The sequence below is a fragment of the Haliotis cracherodii genome, unplaced genomic scaffold (assembly GCF_022045235.1).
Source record: "Haliotis cracherodii isolate W230 unplaced genomic scaffold, xgHalCrac1.p SCAF_5, whole genome shotgun sequence".
Taxonomy (NCBI): Eukaryota; Metazoa; Mollusca; class Gastropoda; order Lepetellida; family Haliotidae; genus Haliotis; species Haliotis cracherodii.
In genome coordinates this window covers 33,439,449-33,462,807 of record NW_027266308.1, presented here as the reverse complement: position 1 = coordinate 33,462,807, position 23,359 = coordinate 33,439,449, and the positions used below count along the sequence as shown (strand labels likewise).

Genomic DNA, 23,359 nt, shown 5'->3' with positions numbered 1-23,359 from the left:
GCTTGTTCTTATGAACAATATCAGTGTACCAGCCAACACACATCAGATTGGACTCAACCACAACTGCTAAATTCTTGTAATATCAAGAAATATTAAATCAGAATAATGTGATATGGTTTTCAAAAGTGCGATATTTGTTTCTTTGTCGTCATGGTCATGAGTTTTAAAAGTTTAAAAATAAATGGGCTCTTGAAATCGATGAACAATTACACACCATAACTACTACATCATGTTTATCATATATGACTAAGATAGGAATTTTGACAGTCAGGTAATCTTTGTCGATTGTTGTTGAACACTGCACTCAGCAATATTCCATCTATATGACACTCACCTGTAAATATATGAGTCTTGACCAGACGATCCAGTGATTGATATTAAGAGTTACTGTCCGTGCCTTCACCCAAGTCGCAGAGTCCGACCAACTGATCCTTTAAACAACAAAACAAACAAGGAGACTTGCACCAATATGCCAGTAGGTTGTTTACTCCTGTTTTCAGTCGAAACCCACTGAACAATATTCTGTGAATCAAGAAATATAAATGTTGGCCTCAAACTCTGTTATACATGGGATGTAAGTCATTATCATGATTATGATGTGTCTTCTCTGTTGCAGGCGTATGACCCCTCTCAGCCTGAAGTTTGTCTTATCCGAGAAGACCCACTGAGGACTGCCTTTAAGAAAGATGGAGGCGTCTCAAAGGTACAACATGCAAGCAACAATTGTGTTCTTCCCATTCTGGGCATATTTCATCCAGAGTATGTTGTAACAGTTTTCAAATGAGCTGTAAAATAGTTCCGATCGTCAGTACTTTATTCTGTAAGCCAACAAGTTCCATGAGTGTAACCAGGCATAACCCAGTTAACAGTATGGATTGGTTTGTCGGTTCAGCGTCCAGCTACCGTATTTTCTTGAGTATAGTGTGCACTTTTTTTCGAAAAAACACAGCTGTGTAGAAGTGGGTGCGCATTATACACGAATTATGAGTTTGGATGTTTTTTTCCCCCATGGAATGACATTACCGTGAGCACGTAACACCGGAAATACCATGTCAACAAATCCATACTGAAGTACGCAAAATAATCATGTAATTACACTGTCTGGCTATAAAAAGTGTTCTTTGTATATCTGGACTTATGTTTGTAACTTATTTCATTAATTTTATTCAAAATTCCTTATAATATTGTTTTTATTAATTTCGGCGAAATCGTGTGTGAAGCGATCGGAAGATCGCACAACTCACCGTTTTTAACAGCAACCACGGTCAGAATACCGCTATTGACGCCTTGAAACAAACTTTAGTTGACAGAGAATGGATACATATATCATAAATGACATACTTTGACTCGTTAAAAGTCATATTTGTTTTTGTTTGACGATTCTATGTCAAAATGAAATTCTTGCGATCACGTGCGCGTGAGCCTTGACGGTGACTGGTCAGACTGGTTCCATGTAAAAAATAAAACCCGGCAATAGCGATCTGCTGCTTCACTTAGGGTTATTATTATTTTAAATATGTTTAGTAAAGGCTGCATATAATTAAGAAAATAATGGAATATATTATTCCTGATAAAAAAAATAGTTTCAGATACAATTGTTGCCGATCCTTGCATTAACAATCCTATAAAGTTATATCATTGGGTGTGTCTTGACCGAATCGCCGGTCGATTCCAAGAAAACGTGTGTACAGCTGATTGCTGTTTCCGGCTTAGTTTACGAGAAAATACACAAGGTAATCTTAATCCCTAGATATAAAACAATGCCTAGTAGAACAATAAATACTATTTAAACGGTAAATAAACATGCCTGGTGAATTTTTATCTCAAATCTCGAATTTGTACTGACGAAGTTTCTCAGCACCTGTTCGTTTGCCAGACTTCGCTGAAAGGGTATGGTGTAAATTTTTTCTGCGCATAATATTCAAATTTCTTTTTTTCCAAAATATTGAACCCGCTAGAAGGGGGTGCGCATTATACATGGGTGCGCACTATACTCAAGAAAATACGGTACTCACCTGTAGTATGGACTTCACCCTTGAGATTGTTGAGGATTCAAATAGGTCCTAGTAGGTTCCAGTAGCCATGCTTCTCACAAGAACCATCGCGACATGCTTGAAAAGGGTTAGGTGGCTACCATTGAGCGACCTGGCTGGTAACATTGTTCCTCCCGACAGAGATCATGATCATGCATGTGGACTGTTGCTCATGATGTCCACCACTTATGTGTCGGGTCCAGGATGAACCCTTGCATGGCACCATGATGTGACTGGATTGTCACTATCTGTGTCTATGTGTATTACACCAACTCCCAGGTTTTGCTCTATCCTCCTCAAATGTTGATCCTCATGACCCCTTGTCTCTTGTGAAAGGGGCCATTGGGGTATTGTATCAGGAAATATAACTGCATATGTTTCAACACAATTTGTGTCAGGGAATGTATAAACACTTGGTAATGCAATTTCATGAATAAAAGCTTGAATGATAATAGTTTTCATCTGTTCCTTGGATTATGTAATTACCAAGTTTACCACGCATTATTAAGTTACTGTATCAGGGGACTATTATCCCTCTTATTGGTCCAGATTTTCACAAGTTTTAGGACACAGACTATTCTAACACTGGATTGTGTCCCTTCCACAGATCCGGACACCAAGCATCTCCAAGGAAGCCACAGTGTTGGTGCCAGCCAACATGGTGCCCAAAGACCCCAGCTTATCTGCAGACAAAAGGCGGAAAAGACAAAACTCTGTTGGAGAGGTAAATATATTTATTATATTTCTTTTATGTTGGGCTGAAAAAACTATTAAGATTTGTTCTCTGTTACGCATGTTTAAAATTCTACTTGTTTGTCATCATTTTTATTAGGTTGATTAATTAATGCGTTCAATATATTCATTCTTAATCAGTACATGCTGTGACAGCTCCGGCAGACGGACTACACTACGAAGCAGCTCACGTTATGTTGTTGTTGCAGCTGACGATGGAAGAACGTCTTCACGCCATCAGCCTGGACAAGAGTGACACCAGGGGAGGGGCTACTGCACCCCCTACTGCTGAGAGCGTCGTCCATCTCCTCACCCAGGCACTGCAGAGTAAAGACAAGAAACTGCTGAGTGTGAGTTGTCTCCCTTGACAAAACACTCCCCCCCCCCCAAGCTCCTTCCCAGTGTGTTTCACTTTCATTACACTCTCTGTAACATTGCTGCCATCAGTGTAGGAGCGGCCATTACAAGAATTTCCAAATTTGCCCTCTAACCCCAAATGTAGTAACCTTAATACTTTTGTTTATGTCTTTGGGAATGTCATCATAGTGAATTTTGAAAAGGTTTACGACTGACCTATTTCCAAGATGAATTAAGCTTTTTGTTTGTTTTATCATGTTGGTTCAAGATTGAAGGCGAAAGAAAATCCACTAACTTCCCCCTTACATTCCTACTATATCAACTAATTGATAGTTGTAATGAAATAGAAATTCAAATTGACAAACAAAGAAAATATTTTTTGCTGTGGTAAGAGTATTTGGCGTCAAGACTGTCATCACTTGTATGTAAACATAACGGTCAGTTGGTTGCGAGGTCAACTCCAAGGAATGTTGTGATCACCTATCAGTGGTGTGTTTTGATTGGTGGAAGTGAAGTATAGAGAGCTCCGGCAACAGGCTATTGCTTTGAGGAGCGTGAACACTGCCAATGTACTGAGTATTCCCTGCCAACTAAACTTAGAATTAAGTAGTTCGACCTTGTGTCCTGTGTGCAGGGTCAACTGTCTGTGAAAGGGCGGGAACATCTGATGACAAGCCAGCATACAACTATGAATGTAGATGAATGCAAATAGTCCACTCAGCAGTTTGTGGTGTTGGTATAGTTTTAGTGTTAAAAATATCCAAAAATGAAAAATTGAAATAGTTGTAGATTTATATCATGTGATAGCTATTTAGTATGTTTGGCACCTGTGCCTCAACATGGGTACAATGTGTGAAGCCCATTTCTGGCACTCAGCCGTGATATTGCTGGAATATTGCTACAAGTGACGTAAAACATCACTCACTCACTCACTCACTAACTCACTTGCTGGAACATTGCTACAAGTGACGTAAAACATCACTCACTCACTCACTCACTCACTCACTCACTCACTCACTCACTTGTATTTGTGATGCATTAATATACATGCACTTGCCCATGAGGAATATTTTCAAACTGGTTGAGAAATTACATGTAAGGCTTCCATATTTTCATGCTCAGTGCTATGAGATACTGGTTTTGTAAAGTCTGATTGTGTCTTATGCCACAAGAGACATTTAAGAAATAGTGCTTCAAACTGACAAGTTGGTATTCACCCCCCCAAGACAAAACTGACCCTCAGACTCTTATAGTCTTAATATGAGTTCTCTTGGGCCATCACTGGTAGTTTGTTACTTAGCCATACAGGGCAGTCAGGTAGCCTGAAGGTTAAAGCATCACTGGTAGTTTGTTACTTAGCCATACAGGGCAGTCGGGTAGCCTGAAGGTTAAAGCATCACTGGTAGTTTGTTACTTAGCCATACAGGGCAGTCAGGTAGCCTGAAGGTTAAAGCATCACTGGTAGTTTGTTACTTTGCCATACAGGGCGGTCGGGTAGCCTGAAGGTTAAAGCATCACTGGTAGTTTGTTACTTTGCCATACAGGGCAGTCAGGTAGCCTGAAGGTTAAAGCATCACTGGTAGTTTGTTACTTAGCCATACAGGGCAGTCTGAAGGTTAAAGCATCACTGGTAGTTTGTTACTTTGCCATACAGGGCAGTCGGGTAGCCTGAAGGTTAAAGCATCACTGGTAGTTTGTTACTTAGCCATACAGGGCAGTCGGGTAGCCTGAAGGTTAAAGCATCACTGGTAGTTTGTTACTTTGCCATACAGGGCAGTCAGGTAGCCTGAAGGTTAAAGCATCACTGGTAGTTTGTTACTTAGCCATACAGGGCAGTCGGGTAGCCTGAAGGTTAAAGCATCACTGGTAGTTTGTTACTTAGCCATACAGGGCAGTCAGGTAGCCTGAAGGTTAAAGCATCACTGGTAGTTTGTTACTTAGCCATACAGGGCAGTCAGGTAGCCTGAAGGTTAAAGCATCACTGGTAGTTTGTTACTTTGCCATACAGGGCAGTCAGGTAGCCTGAAGGTTAAAGCATCACTGGTAGTTTGTTACTTAGCCATACAGGGCAGTCAGGTAGCCTGAAGGTTAAAGCATCACTGGTAGTTTGTTACTTAGCCATACAGGGCAGTCAGGTAGCCTGAAGGTTAAAGCATCACTGGTAGTTTGTTACATAGAGAATACTACACTCATTCTCGTTAGATACCATTTTTACGAAACGAGTGGACTTTCTATGGTATCTGACCGAGCGAAAGCGAGGTCAGATACCATAGAAAGTTCACGAGTTTCGTAAAAATTGTATCTAACGAGAATGAGTGTGGTATTTTATTTATTACCCACGTTAAATATATATTTAAGTGTAAATACATAACAACTTTCGTTCGTTGACAGACCAAACTGAAACCGGTTGCAAAATCTGGTTGCGCATGAATATTGATATATGACCAAATATGGGCATTGTTGACATGTTTATGCATACGCATTAACAACATGCGCCTGCTGTTCTGTTTGCAAACAAACCAGCACCGACGCTCAAGATCCTTTTGGAAGAAAGTCTTCAACTTATGGCAATTCAAGCGCCATGTTGTTAGTACGCAGGACACCGATAAGAAAATTTGAAATGTCACATTAGCGCCGCGCTTTGAATATCGGACCAACAGTCGGTCACACTGCCGGGGTCCTGTCTGTGCAATCAAAATGGTTCGGTTTCCTTGATCTATCAGCTGAATTTATATCATGTCCGTACCATTTTGGAAGAGGGAAATCAGACTGTTCGCCAAAGACATTCATGTTAACTGTACCACCCTTCACTGAAGACGTGAAAATCAACAAACTCAAGTCTGCTTGCATGTCAGTGACAGCTTCGAACGATCGAAGGGCAAGGTCGCCACCGTAATAAGAAAAGACAACCGCGATCCACTCACAGCATTTTACGCTAGAGATAGGGAATGTTACTGTTCACATTTGGGATGTTTGGGGCCACAAAATCAGAAGTCAGGCACACTTCCACGGAGTTTTCGAATGATTTTTATCGGAACTGTGAACTTTAAGTGATCTGGTCGTGCTGTCGTGTTCGTTCATTCATGAACAACACCTACCGAAACAGCGCCACAAAATACGCTTCAAAGGGGACACCGATGGCACAACCGGATCATCGCAAGTAAGTATAGATATCTGTCCAGATAGTTTAAACAGACTTCATTTCACCACGCTTATCCTTTTACGTTAAATCAAATTGAAAGTTGCGAAAATGGTCGGGTGCGTCACGCTCAAGGGACGCGCTCGATCGGCAGTCGTACATTGTAAATTGATTTATAGATCTAGCTCGATCATACGTCTGTAGGAGCTCTATGCATAACTTATATTGAATGCAAACCGAATTTGATGCGTGTGACTATCTTGTTTGGTTTAATAAAGTGTTTGTAAATATCTCTCGTTCTCATGAATTTCTTCAGTTCTGCCTTGTAATCGCAAAATGAATGACGTCTCGCGATTTTTTATGAATGAAAAAAGTAGTCCCGGTGTGACAGAGGTCACGGTTATCCAATCAAAACGAATAAAACAAGGTCAACCTTGTACGACACACGTGTGACGTACGGATTTAGTATCTTACCACCTGTATCTTCACCACGTGGGTAATAATTTGCCATACAGGGCAGTCAGGTAGCCTGAAGGTTAAAGCATCACTGGTAGTTTGTTACTTTGCCATACAGGGCAGTCAGGTAGCCTGAAGGTTAAAGCATCACTGGTAGTTTGTTACTTTGCCATACAGGGCAGTCAGGTAGCCTGAAGGTTAAAGCATCACTGGTAGTTTGTTACTTAGCCATACAGGGCAGTCAGGTAGCCTGAAGGTTAAAGCATCACTGGTAGTTTGTTACTTTGCCATACAGGGCAGTCAGGTAGCCTGAAGGTTAAAGCATCACTGGTAGTTTGTTACTTTGCCATACAGGGCAGTCAGGTAGCCTGAAGGTTAAAGCATCACTGGTAGTTTGTTACTTAGCCATACAGGGCAGTCAGGTAGCCTGAAGGTTAAAGCATCACTGGTAGTTTGTTACTTTGCCATACAGGGCAGTCGGGTAGCCTGAAGGTTAAAGCATCACTGGTAGTTTGTTACTTAGCCATACAGGGCAGTCGGGTAGCCTGAAGGTTAAAGCATCACTGGTAGTTTGTTACTTAGCCATACAGGGCAGTCAGGTAGCCTGAAGGTTAAAGCATCACTGGTAGTTTGTTACTTAGCCATACAGGGCAGTCAGGTAGCCTGAAGGTTAAAGCATCACTGGTAGTTTGTTACTTTGCCATACAGGGCAGTCAGGTAGCCTGAAGGTTAAAGCATCACTGGTAGTTTGTTACTTTGACATACAGGGCAGTCAGGTAGCCTGAAGGTTAAAGCATCACCGGTAGTTTGTTACTTTGCCATACAGGGCAGTCGGGTAGCCTGAAGGTTAAAGCATCACCGGTAGTTTGTTACTTAGCCATACAGGGCAGTCAGGTAGCCTGAAGGTTAAAGCATCACTGGTAGTTTGTTACTTAGCCATACAGGGCGGTCAGGTAGCCTGAAGGTTAAAGCATCACTGGTAGTTTGTTACTTTGCCATACAGGGCGGTCAGGTAGCCTGAAGGTTAAAGCATCACTGGTAGTTTGTTACTTAGCCATACAGGGCAGTCTGAAGGTTAAAGCATCACTGGTAGTTTGTTACTTTGCCATACAGGGCAGTCGGGTAGCCTGAAGGTTAAAGCATCACTGGTAGTTTGTTACTTAGCCATACAGGGCAGTCAGGTAGCCTGAAGGTTAAAGCATCACTGGTAGTTTGTTACTTAGCCATACAGGGCAGTCAGGTAGCCTGAAGGTTAAAGCATCACTAGTAGTTTGTTACTTAGCCATACAGGGCAGTCAGGTAGCCTGAAGGTTAAAGCATCACTGGTAGTTTGTTACTTAGCCATACAGGGCAGTCAGGTAGCCTGAAGGTTAAAGCATCACTGGTAGTTTGTTACTTTGCCATACAGGGCAGTCAGGTAGCCTGAAGGTTAAAGCATCACTGGTAGTTTGTTACTTAGCCATACAGGGCAGTCAGGTAGCCTGAAGGTTAAAGCATCACTGGTAGTTTGTTACTTTGCCATACAGGGCAGTCAGGTAGCCTGAAGGTTAAAGCATCACTGGTAGTTTGTTACTTAGCCATACAGGGCAGTCAGGTAGCCTGAAGGTTAAAGCATCACTAGTAGTTTGTTACTTAGCCATACAGGGCAGTCAGGTAGCCTGAAGGTTAAAGCATCACTGGTAGTTTGTTACTTTGCCATACAGGGCAGTCGGGTAGCCTGAAGGTTAAAGCATCACTGGTAGTTTGTTACTTTGCCATACAGGGCAGTCGGGTAGCCTGAAGGTTAAAGCATCACTGGTAGTTTGTTACTTAGCCATACAGGGCAGTCGGGTAGCCTGAAGGTTAAAGCATCACTGGTAGTTTGTTACTTAGCCATACAGGGCAGTCAGGTAGCCTGAAGGTTAAAGCATCACTGGTAGTTTGTTACTTTGCCATACAGGGCAGTCAGGTAGCCTGAAGGTTAAAGCATCACTGGTAGTTTGTTACTTAGCCATACAGGGCAGTCAGGTAGCCTGAAGGTTAAAGCATCACTGGTAGTTTGTTACTTTGCCATACAGGGCGGTCAGGTAGCCTGAAGGTTAAAGCATCACCGGTAGTTTGTTACTTTGCCATACAGGGCAGTCAGGTAGCCTGAAGGTTAAAGCATCACCGGTAGTTTGTTACTTAGCCATACAGGGCGGTCGGGTAGCCTGAAGGTTAAAGCATCACTGGTAGTTTGTTACTTAGCCATACAGGGCGGTCGGGTAGCCTGAAGGTTAAAGCATCACTGGTAGTTTGTTACTTTGCCATACAGGGCAGTCAGGTAGCCTGAAGGTTAAAGCATCACTGGTAGTTTGTTACTTAGCCATACAGGGCAGTCGGGTAGCCTGAAGGTTAAAGCATCACTGGTAGTTTGTTACTTTGCCATACAGGGCAGTCGGGTAGCCTGAAGGTTAAAGCATCACTGGTAGTTTGTTACTTAGCCATACAGGGCAGTCAGGTAGCCTGAAGGTTAAAGCATCACTGGTAGTTTGTTACTTAGCCATACAGGGCAGTCGGGTAGCCTGAAGGTTAAAGCATCACTGGTAGTTTGTTACTTAGCCATACAGGGCAGTCGGGTAGCCTGAAGGTTAAAGCATCACTGGTAGTTTGTTACTTTGCCATACAGGGCAGTCGGGTAGCCTGAAGGTTAAAGCATTGGCTCGTCACGCCGAAGACCCCAAGCCCAACAAATTAGATTAATACAATAATTGAAATGTTAGTTGTTACTATGCTTACAGACTGTGCTACAGCGAAGCAGTGAGAAAGTGATACAGAAGACAATACGGAAACTCCCCATAGTGTGTGTGCTTCCCCTCGTACACGAGTTGTCCAAGAGAATGGAGGGACACCCACAAAGGTATGTCCACACCGGAACGCTGGTCAGTGATCAGTAGGCGTCACAGGAAAGGGTAATGGGGTTTCCTAGTGGTTAAAAGGACCCGTGAAGCTCCGGGTTGGAATTGGCGACTAATGGGATTTGGTGTTCAGGCTCGCCGACTTGGTTGATGCATGTCATGGTATCTCAGTTGTGTGAATCGATGCCCATGATGTCAATCACTGGATTGTCTGGTCCAGACTTGATTTATTACCTACCACCGTCATATAGCTGGAACCCGTTGAAGTCATGTTATGTCATCACGGAAAAGCTTATTCTGCGAAAGAGAAGCACGTAAACAAAAACATGACATGTTCCACACTTTCTTGTTATAAACCTACGTGTATACTTGAATATTGCGTTGATGTAATCTGTGGAGACGAAACGTAATAACCATGACAACCTCATATCTGTCTGGAAACTGCTCCATACCTGTAAGCTTGCATCCAGACATGCTTGCTTTAATCAGCAGTTTTGCAGTTGATTTGAATTTTGAGCAAGGTAAACCTTTCAAATGTCTGTCCTGGTTATCACATTGATGCACTTCCGCTAGTTCTTTACCTCCTGTTGCAGACAGGAGTTTGTAATCCGGCTTATTGCTGGACCATTGCTAAGACCTATCGGTTTACAACCCAACACACTCAAGAACAGCAAACTTCACAGAAATGTGTACACTTACTGGTATTGAACCGATAGTTCTCAGTTGACTTTTAGCATTTGAAATGGGGATCAGGGTGTCATTGTACAAAGCGATCTTAGCGCTAAGGTGATCATACCTTGATCAACGGCACCCAGGTGAGCAAGATGGCAGATGGTGTATGGATGGTGTGGGGTCAATGTCACCAGTAGAATGAAGCTGTGCTCCCAGCAGGGGTGCTTGTCTTACTTGCACAAAGCGATCTTTGCGCTAGGATGATCGTAACTCCCTTTCTTTAACATAGGCTTACAATAGTCGTAGTGCTAAGATCGCTTTGTGCAAGTGGGCCCAGATCTGGGCAAGCTGCAGTTGGTGGCCACCATACTGTTCTTGTTTTCAGCATGCAATGTCAGCCTTCAGAAAGTTAATGTCCTGGTTATTGATGTTCCCTCTAAAATGTGGTACCAGTGTAGATGTTCTGGTTTCTTCCAGTGCCAGTAAAAGTGTGAAGTGGCTGAAGACGGTGATGGCTGTGCATACATCCTATCTGATGACAGTGAGTAGATAGTTCTGATGGAAGCAGTGATCCTACTTTCCACAGTGGGTGTTAATAATAAAAGATCTCATGCAACAAGTACATTTTCCTGAAACTTTGTATTTTCAGTGAAATTTTAATGAATGAGGAGGGGGCACGGGTGGCCCAGTCGTCTAAAGTGCTGTGTTTCGCTTTGTAGAGTTGCGTTCCTTGGACACGCCAGAAACCCATGATCGTGGGTTCGAATCCCGGTTTGCCCCGATTATGTTTCTAGGTTTGTCAGCACCATACCCATGCTCGTGGGTTTCACCGAAATGGTAAACGTCTGAGACCTGCATCACTTCGGGCTTTCCTCCGACATTAAGCTTACACGCTGTTATATAACTGGAATACTGTTAAAAGAGGCGTTAAACCCAACTCACTCACTCACTAATGAATGAGGACGCCTTGCACTGTTTATACGGTGTCACCTTATGAGGTTGATGTAACACCCTTGACCATGCTTACCGTAAGAGGCGACTAACGGGATCTGGTGGTCAGGCTCTCTGACTTGGTTCATGCAAGTCATCGGTCCCAATTGCTTGGATCGATGCTCATGATATTAATCACTGGATTGTCTGGTCCAGACTCGATTATTTACAGACCGTCATCATATAGCTTGAATATTGCTGAGTGAGGCGTAAAACAACAAACCAAACAACCTTATGTGCTAAAGTGAAGTGTTGGTATACACTGATGTCACCTCTGTAGGTTGAACCAGTAAACTAGTCAGCAGACAGATTAGAAGTGATTGTTGTTGATGGGTTTTGTGATGGTGAAGCTCTTGGTACTGCATCCACTAACTGATCGTGTTGTGTTTATTTTGACAGTTCCCTGAAATTGTTGACAAGCTGAGCTCACTATATCAGATGATGGATGCTCGTGTCTCCATGTTCACCAAGTTGTCACGGTTACAGGGCAAACTTGACCTTGTCCTCACACAGGTAGGTCTCAAGGACAAATTGTACTTTTAAACATGGAGTTTCAGTGCTGAATGTGTGTTTTGTCAACATGGGGATCAGATGGGTGGGTGACAAGGGTGACATGACAGGGCATGGATGGCCCATTGGTGTGTCACTCTGCAGTTCACGGTGGGGGATGCATGGATCTCCCATTGGTGTTACGCTGCATTTCATGCTCCAGAGTTGCTTATCTTTCTCATGCTATGATTGGCAAAACCGCAATCATTTGTTCGAAAAGGCAGCTAATTTTTCTTGCCTAAGTGAAAGTGCAGGGTGGGCCCACATTCGGAACTAAATTCACTTCTAGAGAATATGTACTACATACCAAAACCTATTCTGAACTGATATCGTGTCTATTTAAAGTAACTTTCCTGATGTTTAATTGGATTTGAATGTACAAATATGGAAACTACAGAACTCACTTCTAAAAAAAATGGCGAAAGCAGGGTGTGGGCTGACCTTGTGGTATGCATCATGTATTGTAGCATCATGTATTTTATATGAATTCTGCTGTAGTCCAGACTTGACCTTGATTTACCATTATTACCAACAATTGTTTTGCACTGGTTAACGGTGTCATTTCCTCATGAAATTGACATTGCCCCTTGATGTGCTAGAGAACATTTGTAGATCATTCCTGTCCCTTCTTGTATGGAACTGACAGTGCACCAATCTATTATCAATCCCAGCTCTTCAAAATCAGATCTTATTATTTTACATGTATATTCAAGTATACAATGGTATAGTCATGACATTAATGTTCATTAAGATGACATTTGGTATTCAAGGAACCCTGGTCAGAAGATATCCCCCCAGTTCTCCTGCTTGTCACAAGAGACAACTAAAATGGGGATCGTGGCTTTCAGTCACTAGTTTGCCTGCTCCATATTTGAATATTTACAAGCAATTGTGATTTAGCTTGAATGTTGCTGACTGCATAATATTGGCTCACTCGAGGCAGTCTGTCAATTTGTCTGACTTCCTATGTTGCTGGGAGGTATCTGTAATAGAAACAACTGTTCACTTTGACATGATTAAATCCACCAATCAACTGTTGCAGATCACATCACATGACCAGGAAGATGAGGAGGATGCTGGGAAATCTCAGCAGCCATTGTTATTATATCAGGATGGTAAGTGAAGTAATATCTGATGAATCACAAGGTGAACACAGCGACACCTTCCAACCAAAGAGTGAGACTCTGTAATGTTCCAGGCATGATACATGAAGCATTTGTGGAGGCTTGTGCTGATTATGTGTACAGTAAACTACAGACTCTACGAGACCACTAATATTGTTTCTTTATAACTGTAGTTTGTCGTAAGCATATGTACGGCATATACACCGCAAATGGCCCAGAACAAGTTTGTTGTATCCGTCAGTTCATTTTAAGGGTATTCGTTATAAACGTAGTTTGCTGTATATAGGACATTTTCCTGTTTGAAACAAGATAAAATAAGACCTGGACAGTAAATTTTACATGCAGGCAACTTTACACGGCCTTAATTAAGATGGATTTGGACTGCCTACATGGTCTAGTGATAGAGAGTGCACCGGGAGAGCGGAAGGTCTGGGGTTCGATCCCCAGTCGTGTCATACCAACTAATGTTTAAAGATGGGAATTGTTGTTACCCTGTCTGGTGCTTGGCATTAAGGGGCTAAAAGGTCGGCTCGGAGTTAGTTTCCTGTGTCTGAGTGGGATATTCATGTTAAACTGCGGCATGGTATCTCAGTGTGCTAGCACTATAAAATGACATCAGTCCAGACTCTTTTGTGCATATTTGATGCAACATTTTGTGCCCGATAATACACTGGACCTCAGTATATCTTTGACATGCAGATAGCTGTGCACATATTGTACAACCCTGGCTAAAAAGTGCCTATTCATTAGTATGTATCTATGCATTTGTGTAGCATTATAATATAATGTTCAAGCCATTCTTCTTTGACTACCTTCCTTAAGTGATTATTCTAAGGCTTTGTTCAATACTGTATGTCCAAGCAGGGTTAGATCTGATTTTACTTCTATTTTACGTTTTCTGCCAAAATAAAATTGTATCTTTCATATTCACTTATTCTTCTTGTTGACTGAATGTTAGACAAGCTCATTGAGCATTGAGCCAACACTGTTCTTCTTTCAGAGTCCTCCGATGAAGACTTCCCAATGGAGGACATCCTTCCGAGTGGATCTGGGGTGAGTGGCTCACATACATTGCCGGCCCTGTGGGGATAGAATAGGTCTGCAGCCATCTGTGATGGTGGAAAGGGATGGCTTAGCTGGAAGTACCCCATGCTTTCCCTGTGGGGATTTGGGGTAAAGCAGAGAGTAGCCTGGTCTTCCACTGTACCTGTGTGTGACGGTGTGGATCATTGATCACAATATCAATCACCAGTTTGTCAGGTCTAGGCTCTTATTTATAGCCCGCCGTCATATAGCTGGAATATTGCTGATTGCAGTTAACAACAAACATTGAGCATGTAGTAAAACACTGGTTTGCTTGGCCCAGACTCAATGATTACAACTGTCTGTTTTAATCAGTTCCAATTAATAGCAAAATTGAAATATTGAGAACTAATTCAGAATTGTGGCCCTCAAATGCAACTTGTCAGTGCGGACTACTTTCATTGGATTTTCTACTTGTTTTCTGCACAATTTGGTAGTCTCAAATTTGTGGACTATCATGAATCTCGAAGGCTGGGAAAAAGTGATACTGGTTGTGATGAATGAATGTTTGTTTTGCAGGAGGACTGGGACGATCTGTCTGAGATGAGCTCTGATGAAGTGGAGGCCAACGGAAAGAAAGAAGACGAAGGTGTAGAGTCGGAGGAGGAAGATGACGATGATTCAGGGGAAGAAGAGGAGGAGGAGGAGGAAGATATGGGATAACAAGGAATGAGAATGCTGAAGGACTTATACAATCAGTGCAGTTTACAACTTAAACTGTAGCCTCTCTGAGAGTATTAAGAAGTGCCGTGGGAGGAAGAAACATACAATGAATTGCAAGATGGATGGTCTGTGTGGTGGCTGTGTGGGAAAGATCAGAAGGGGAATAGACACACCTAGGCCAACAAGTACCACAGACAGAACCCCCTCCACGTGACAACCTTATCGATCTTGCATCACACCATGATATCCTCTCACATCTGACTTATATGAAATACTGTTCAAAGTGTGTTAGACCAAACTCACTCACTCACTCCCTGCATGTACTACATGTATCAATCGGGATTATATTGTTTTATGGCGGGTTTACCCTTGCCCTCTTCCAGATTGGTGTCTTGGCAAGATAGCAGCCCACGTAATCAGGCATGCTGAAGGATGCTAAGCGTCACAGGTGGCCTTAGACTCATAATAAACCTTGCCCATGGCTCGAATACTGTCTTCGTTTCTTGACATTTGTCTGAACTTTTGGTCAGAAGTGAAAGCTACCAAACTTTCATGCAGGAAAGTACATTGACCACACAATACACTGACCACATGCATTGGCCACACAATACACACAGGGTATCCACACATCAGTAACTTTGATAACCAGCCCTTTATGGAAGAGACATAGGGTGCAGGGGATATTTGTTAACGTGAATGATACTTGTTATAGCAAGGTTGTTGTCTGTATGGTGATCTCTGTGCATGCATATCAACACTGAAACCTAGGAATTCTCTACTTTACTTAAAGATATCAAAATAAACTCCTTCTCTATAACACAGTATATGCAGGAGAAATGGCTCAATGTTTACCTAGTGTGTACAAATATGTATATATGTGCATAGAAACTATATGAAATGTCCTGAGTAAGATCAGATTATGTATTTCTTTGCAAAGACTGGATTATTTACGTAATGATGCAATATTAGAAGTTTCTTAACTTAACTAATGATCACCATTAGTTATGTTTGATTCTGCTTATTTTGTAACAATGTGCAATTGACAATTGTTTAACATGTTTATAATCATAATCAACTTGGTCAACCTGTACTTGTTGATCCTAATCCGGAGATTTTGATAAGTTACTAGACAATTATATGCCCCATCCACAAGGTTGAAAGTCTAGAATATACACAAGAAAATATGGAATCATGTTAATTTTTGGGGCTTAGAACTGGGATCTCATAAGGATTACGTCCCTTGAGCATGCCAGAAACCTATGATTATGGGTTCAAATCCCGGTTCGCCCCGATTGTTTCTAGGTTTGTCAGCTTCATACCCATGCTCATGGGTTTCACCAAAGTGGTAAACATCTGAGACCTGCATCCCTTCGGGCTTTCCTCCCACATTAAGCTGACACCCCGTGATATAACTTGAATACTGTTAAAGCGGCATTAAACCTGGTGTTAAACCCAACTCACTCACTCATTCATAAGGATTACTTTCAGGTTGTTCAGGGAGCTTGATACTGCCAGTGAAGGTTGTGCTATCTGAGACCATGTACTCCATTGTCTTGATGTTGTCATGGGCATTGTTACTTTGTCGTCCTGGTAGAATCTTCTTTGGCATCACTGTTAATGGATATCTTGTTTTCAATGATCCAAAGGACTTTGTTTGATTGTCCATCAAATAACTTCTGTATTACTTGGATTTTATTAAGTTGTTCTGTAGGATATTGCAGCAACAAAAAATGGCCCTCCCCACATTATTTGGTGGGTTCCTTTTAATTCTAACCTTTCTGTAGCAAGTGGTAAGTTTTTGGTCATCAGATATCTTACATGACACAAATGAGTATTAAGCTCAGTTTGTATGGTCTTGGAATCTCATTTGATGAGCAAATGTCTGCATACTTCTGTCTTTGATCAATTAAAAGTGTGTGGACCTATTGGCCTCCTTGCTACAGCAGATTCAAGAAACAACACAAGATGATCAGGTGGCCCTGGTGTCATACATAATCTGAGGACTCGTGCTATAGATATGAGTTATTATATTTGGTTCGTAATTACATGTCTGATAATTACACATTAACTCAAACATGAATGTCTTGAACTGTACTTGCTAGCTTTAATTTAGATTTCAACTCTTGTCTTTCATTCGTTATCAAATTACAGTCAAAGCAAAGTCCATGATTATCACTATGATTATGATGTCTGATATGAACATGAATATGATGTAGTTTGATTCTGAAGCCAGCTGCTACACCATGCACTGTGTGACAGGGCATGGCTGTATTCTAAGACAATAAACCATACAAACTAAAGGGCGTTATGTCGGAACAGTGCGGGGCTGTCTACCTTTTGGGTAAATCACAGGCATGGGTAGACTATTAAGTAACTATACATGAATTTCGTGGTTTCCAAGCTTGGGGCCTGTTAGAATTTGTCTCTTGCAAGCCATGCTTGTATCAGGTGACTGAATGGATCGTTGGTCAGGTTCAGTGACTTGGGTGTTTTTGTCAAGCTACCCTGATGGTGTGCATCGTTGATCATATCAATCACTGGATTTTCAGGTCCAGACACAATTAAGTACATGCTGTTGTAATATAGCTGGAATATTGCTCAGTGCGACTTTAAACATACCTGGTATGGAAAAAGGTGGTGACTCTACAATGGCCAAACCATTCACCCCATACAAAGTGATTGCATGGTGCCTTTTACACACTTCATGCATGGTGTTTTGACTTAACGTGGTCAGCTGGGACTGCAGGCAAAGCAGATTATGGCCTCACCAGCTATGTTTGGTTCAACCACAAGTCCAGTTATTCTACATCCAGCTGATGTTAAAGCCAGAGCGTAATGTTGTCACAGTAATGATTAAAGTGGTCGCTCAACATGCTGAAGACATGATTCCCCTCATGGGTACAATGTGTAAAGCCCAGACTGATAATTTACAGACCGCGCTCATACAGCTGGAATATTGCTGAGTGCGGGGGTAAAACAACAAACCAACCAACCCATATCTGGTGTCCCCCTGCTGGAATATTGCTGGAATATTACTAAAAGCGCCATAAGACCATAGTCACTCACTTACTCACTTACTCACACACTCACTCACTCGCAGTAATGATGTTGGCCGAAATCCTAGTTCCCAATATGAACCATACCAACGTCATCTTTCAACGCTAAGCCACAGACAGCAGGTGGATCAGCATCATTCCCACTTGGAACCCAGTCGCCCTTTAAATCTTCACAACTAAACATGTAAGCATATTATATAGGTTTTAGCACCTAAAATGTTTAAACAACATGGTTTTGATAATTATTTAAAAATGGTCTTCAGGAACTCGAACAATAAGTCATAAACAGATTAGATATTCTTCTTGATGTTCTTATATATACTTAACAACAAAAGTTCCTGTGACACTGAATAAGATTTAATGCAAAGTTATGTTTTTTTCCCAAATCTGAAACAATTTCGGTTTGCAACAGATAAGACTCCTGTAAGTGTTCAAATGGTTTAATTTGCCATTCTGACTTCAGAAAATGCGTGATTTCATTAAAAAAACATGAACATGACAAAATGTCAATTTACAAATCAATAACGTGTGTGTCCACCTCTGCGATGCAAGCAACACATCTTCGTTTCATGGAATGGATCAGGGGTCGCCCAACGTTCTCTGGGATATCTGTCCATATCTGCTGGAGCATGTTTCGAAGCCGGGTGGTCAGGCTTGCTGACTTGGTTGAAGCATGTCATCGATCCCAATTGTGTATATCGATGCTCATGATATCAATCACTGACTTGTCTGGCCAGACTCAAATATTTATCTCGACCGCCGTCATATAGCTTGAATACTGCTGATTGTGGCGTAAAACAACAAACAAACCAACCGACCATTGCAGCTGTGTCGTAGAATGGTCCACAGGTTAAGTTCTGGTTACATAGACCTTTAAAACAATAGGCACATAGAATTGGAACATATTCATGATTTTATCCTCTTTTGATAGGACATTTTAGCAAATCTGGATGCATAGGAATCGGAACTGTTTGAGCATATTGCCATATTTTGGACTGTTGTAAGCGACTAAAGGTACACTATTTTGTGTTTATACAAGGATTTCGTCAAGAAAAAGAATATTACCCTTTACTCAGTTATTATACCTTAAACAATGTTCATAAATGTCTACTTTTGTATTATAATGTCCTGCGTTGACCCTCAATATGGCATGTTTTAGTTGGGCCCAGTTCAGTCAGTACATCAGTGTCACGAGAATTGTAATCGGGTTATACAGGCTAAATGATTGTCCAACTGTGTGAGTATTAGTTCATACCGGCAAGCTTACTTTACACTATTCCAATGTTGTGGGAGACAAGGACATTTATTTACGTTCAGTCCAGAACTACTTTTATACAGGCTTCGGTCATTGTGACGCTCTGGTACCCAAGTTATGGATACACTAGGCAAATGGTATTAGAACATATCTCATTATTTTATTCACTTTTGATAGGACATTCTTGCAGATCTGTTTCTTTCTGCGTATGAATTTGAATTTCTGTCCGGATTGGCAAAATCGGGAGTTTGGCCAAGAACCTAAGCTTCAGACAATCGATGCTCTGATAATGCTTAATCATGGTCAAATAGCCAATTCCCTGCCACTGATTTACCCAGCAATGAAAGAGACTAGTGAAACTGCTCCATTTGTTTCATATTCAGATCTATGTATAAATATTCCCAGTGACAAAAACTGAATGACACAAGACTGTATGGCAAGATCAAGAGGGATGACTTCAACTTTCCCTTGATGTGAGCAATATTCCATCAGCTCCAGTCTTTTGTGTCTACATTTCACTGTCTGAAACACTTCCTATTTCTCATATGTGTAACAGCAATAAGATCCTTTTTGCCTTCTCCCAAGTGAATGCTTTTGGCTTCCTCATCAGATCGTTTTCCGAATGCTGCATTGTTGGGATTCCTCTGAGTTGTATCTGAAATGTTAATGAATATGAACTGGATATTTTTCAAAAAATTATATTACGATGTGTGCCAATATTTGACATAAGCTATAGGTTAAGCACATCGAACGTAAAATGAATAAAGATTTCATCCACCTGACGATTAGATGTTTACTGTACTTAGTGGAATCAAGCAGATAACATGCAGAAGAGCTGCCAGCAACTAAAGCCTTTAGTGTATCTATAACTACCGCAACAGGTTGAATATACAAGTAGAAATAACATAAAGGCCAAAAGCAACAAGGAACATTATTCTTCATGAAATATTTTCATTGACAAAAACTGACAAAGCATCTGCATACAGAAGTTTCAACTATGCTTTCATATAGATAGATGTTTTATACACACCAAGAGAAATCAACAAAATCATTTTTTAAGAAATTGTACTATGAAAGCTAAGATAAAGCAAAAATGGACCTACCGTCATAACTCGCGAAATCTGCGATTTTTTTGTTTTCCATTGCTTAGTAAGCGAAGTCGATCTTGACTTCATTCCGGCAGTGTTAGTGACGGTGACCTACTTACCTCAGATGGAATCTGCGAGGCCAGGAATGATTGTATGCACATTCAACCAACACACGCACAGATCACACGCAGGTAATAAACATACAAGCACGCACATACATGCACCCACATACAAAGTGGCCATGCCCACACAGTTACTCACATGGTCGCACACATGGCCACATGCATGCATGCATGCATCCATATAGAAAGTGACCCACACAGTCACACACATGCAAGCACGCACATACATGCACCCAGATACAAAGTGGCCCATGCCCACACAGTTACTCACATGGTCCCACACATGGCCACATGCATGCATGCATCCATATAGAAAGTGGCCCACACAGCCACACACATGCATGCATCCAGATAATAATGATAATATATGCATTTGTATAGCGCAGCTTTCACGGATTATTTTCTGTACACTCCTGGAATTTGTCCCAGTTCCTAAATAGTAAAAAAGCCTTAAGGTTTATTGATCTCTGTATGTGCTTTTGAAGCTGATTCGCCGGACATCTGGAGGCTGCCAGTGTTGATGTCGATAGCTACATCCCCAGAGGCATCAGACAGGTGACCCTACACCCGTGGATACCCTTCAGATGAGCCCATCCTCGTCAACACTGGCTGGCATACCATTTAATGAACATTTGATAAACAAAACACAATATTTTATTCTTGCATTAATATTCTTTGCGACGTTATTTCCACAATATAATTTTTCTAAGGACATCTAAGGATCTTTTGTAGGTATTTTCTTACAAAATCAAATATTTACTTGAACAAATAATTTTTTATCAGACATGTAATGGCAATATAACAATATTGCAGTAGTTCAATGTACCATCTCCAGTTAGTTTGGCAGTTCATTTTGATCCCCTCCCAAACAGTTTGCCTCTATTCATACCATCACAGAATTTCGTCATGCAAATATTCAGAACAGTGTCGTATATTGTACTCACAAACCAGAATCACATCAACGTAGGCTGTGTCGCTCCCAATTAAGTTGCTGACGTAACAGGTGTAGCGGAGTTTGGTCCTAGTCCCAATTAAAGAGGAGTTGAGGGTCAGAATTGGGCCGGTGATGTTGTTGCCATCCTCATCACTCCACATGAACGTGTCCTTGGCAAGGGAGTTGCCTGGCGTTGTGTAGTTACTACAATTCAGGTTTAGGACATTCTCCAACAAGATGCTTCTTTGTAGGCCGGATATGTTTGGAGGGTCTGGATGAAAACAATAAGTAAAATACATATTGAATGGAATGCATGTTTCAGGTCAGTGGATTACTTGTGCAATTAGGTCTTATGGTGTATGTCTTTGTGGTGGATATCTTGATCAAAGACAGCAGTTCACACACTGGTCACTTCTGTCTTATTTAAAACACTTTAATAACATAAATAGATATAGATGCGTAGGGTAATGTAGGGCTCCAATGACACACTTCATGACTGCATTATCAAGGTTCCCTACTTCATTACTTACATTGGAAAAAAAATGTTTAGTACTTCCGGTTTTGATCTTCAGACGAGAAAGTATTATGGCCAATCTCATTAAAATCAGATCTTTGTTACAACACCATTTACAGACACACATGATCATATATTTGTATATATACACGTATTTTGAACTAACTGGAAGAATTTACACTTAATACCATATTTTAGTACTTTATGGTACCATAACCCAACTCTCCGCACATTAGCAATCTCATTAAAATCAGACCTCAGTTCTCGCTACCGCTAAACTAAGATCTGAGGACATCCCATTACAGGTCACGTCAGACCGACCTTGCGGGAACTTTGACCGACCAATGGAATGACCAATCAGAAGGCAGCTTTCTCGTGCTTTACGGCTTAAATTTCATATTGGCCACTACGCTTCGGAACATATTTTGACAAATTCTCGATTACAAATTTGAAACCCGAACAAAAAAACATTCTGGATTGGCTAATAGATGGTCTAGATTGTAAGGATTCAGTCGTTAAACCCGTAACTATCGTTCGGAATACACCATGTTAAAGTTTTCGAGATTGCATGACTAGAAATCACATTCCGACTGTCACTTTCATAATCTGGTAAGCGACGCACTGATTGGTCGGATGAAAGGTCGTTCTGACGTGACCCCTAATGGGATGTCTTCAGATCTTTTTTAGCGGTAGCGAGAACTAAGGTCTGATTTTAATGAGATTGTATTATGGCTGTAGCTTACTTTTACTTTATTTATTAGAATTTCCTGTTTTGATTATTTTTCCGGTATTGAAATAAAGGCTGACTGGCTATCACTTTTCAACTGAAAGTCCTATAACTGTAAGTGAATTCATAGCATAGCTTATACGTCCGGTTTAAGTATATCACTATCACTATCTGTTTTGCCAACGGGTGAACCTCACATCAAAAGAACCCACCCCTCAAGTACCGTCAGCAAGATTGAAAATTCCGTGTCTGTAGGTGAAAGGGGTACACCGTTAGTGGTAATTTGAAGGCTTCAAAAAGGAAGCCTGAAAGAAATGCGTTACAATAACGCGATATACTGAGTGAATGAGTATGGTATTACGCCGCTTTTAGCAATATTCCAGCAATATCACGGCGGAGGACACCAGAAATGGGCTTCACACATTGTACCCACGTCGGGAATCGAACCCGGGTGTTAAGCGTGACGAGCGAACGCTTTAACCACTAGGCTACCCGACCGCCCCCTTGGCAGTCGACGCAGGATAGGGGGCACAGGATAAAGAAGCGATTACACTTGTTTTATTGTTACTTTTTTCAGTTACTGACATCTGATGACACTGAAAACTGCCAAGCTTGATAGTTATGGGATGAGCTGGTGAGGGACCAATGGGTTAAAAGATATTGTTTTCAATTTACTATGTTTCATTTGTTTCCCCGTGGTGTTAAAAAATTTCAATTATGGTTTCTGTGTCCTATTTTGAAACAATCGCATTATATTACATTTTGAAAGTCAGCGTCAAGTTTCTTTTTTGGAAGAGTATATATATAATCTGCAGCGGCATGCAACAACCCAAACTTGATACCTGGGAATATATATAGTTTGTATTCAGAAGTTGCCAATCTAGTCGCTTATGAAGCGTACGTAAATAACTGGTTGTTGTGGGCGCAGCATGGGTGCGCAATGCAAGACCCACATTAGACTTCTACTTCCGGTTTGATGCTGCTGGCTA

At 41.4% G+C, this 23,359-nt stretch overlaps 1 protein-coding gene across 1 annotated transcript in view; it reads left to right on the top strand.

The window, feature by feature from the left end:
- Positions 1–16,960, top strand: part of LOC139442375 (WD repeat-containing protein 43-like) — a 35,531-nt gene extending 18,571 nt beyond the window's left edge. The window contains exons 9-17 of the mRNA XM_071223176.1: positions 617–703; positions 2,641–2,757; positions 2,975–3,115; positions 9,477–9,595; positions 10,743–10,806; positions 11,655–11,768; positions 12,847–12,919; positions 13,929–13,981; positions 14,531–16,960. Coding sequence (XP_071079277.1) covers positions 617–703; positions 2,641–2,757; positions 2,975–3,115; positions 9,477–9,595; positions 10,743–10,806; positions 11,655–11,768; positions 12,847–12,919; positions 13,929–13,981; positions 14,531–14,674 — 912 coding nt within the window. The 3' untranslated portion in view covers positions 14,675–16,960. The remainder of the gene's footprint in view (positions 1–616; positions 704–2,640; positions 2,758–2,974; positions 3,116–9,476; positions 9,596–10,742; positions 10,807–11,654; positions 11,769–12,846; positions 12,920–13,928; positions 13,982–14,530) is intronic.
- Positions 16,961–23,359: the final 6,399 nt, after the last annotated feature.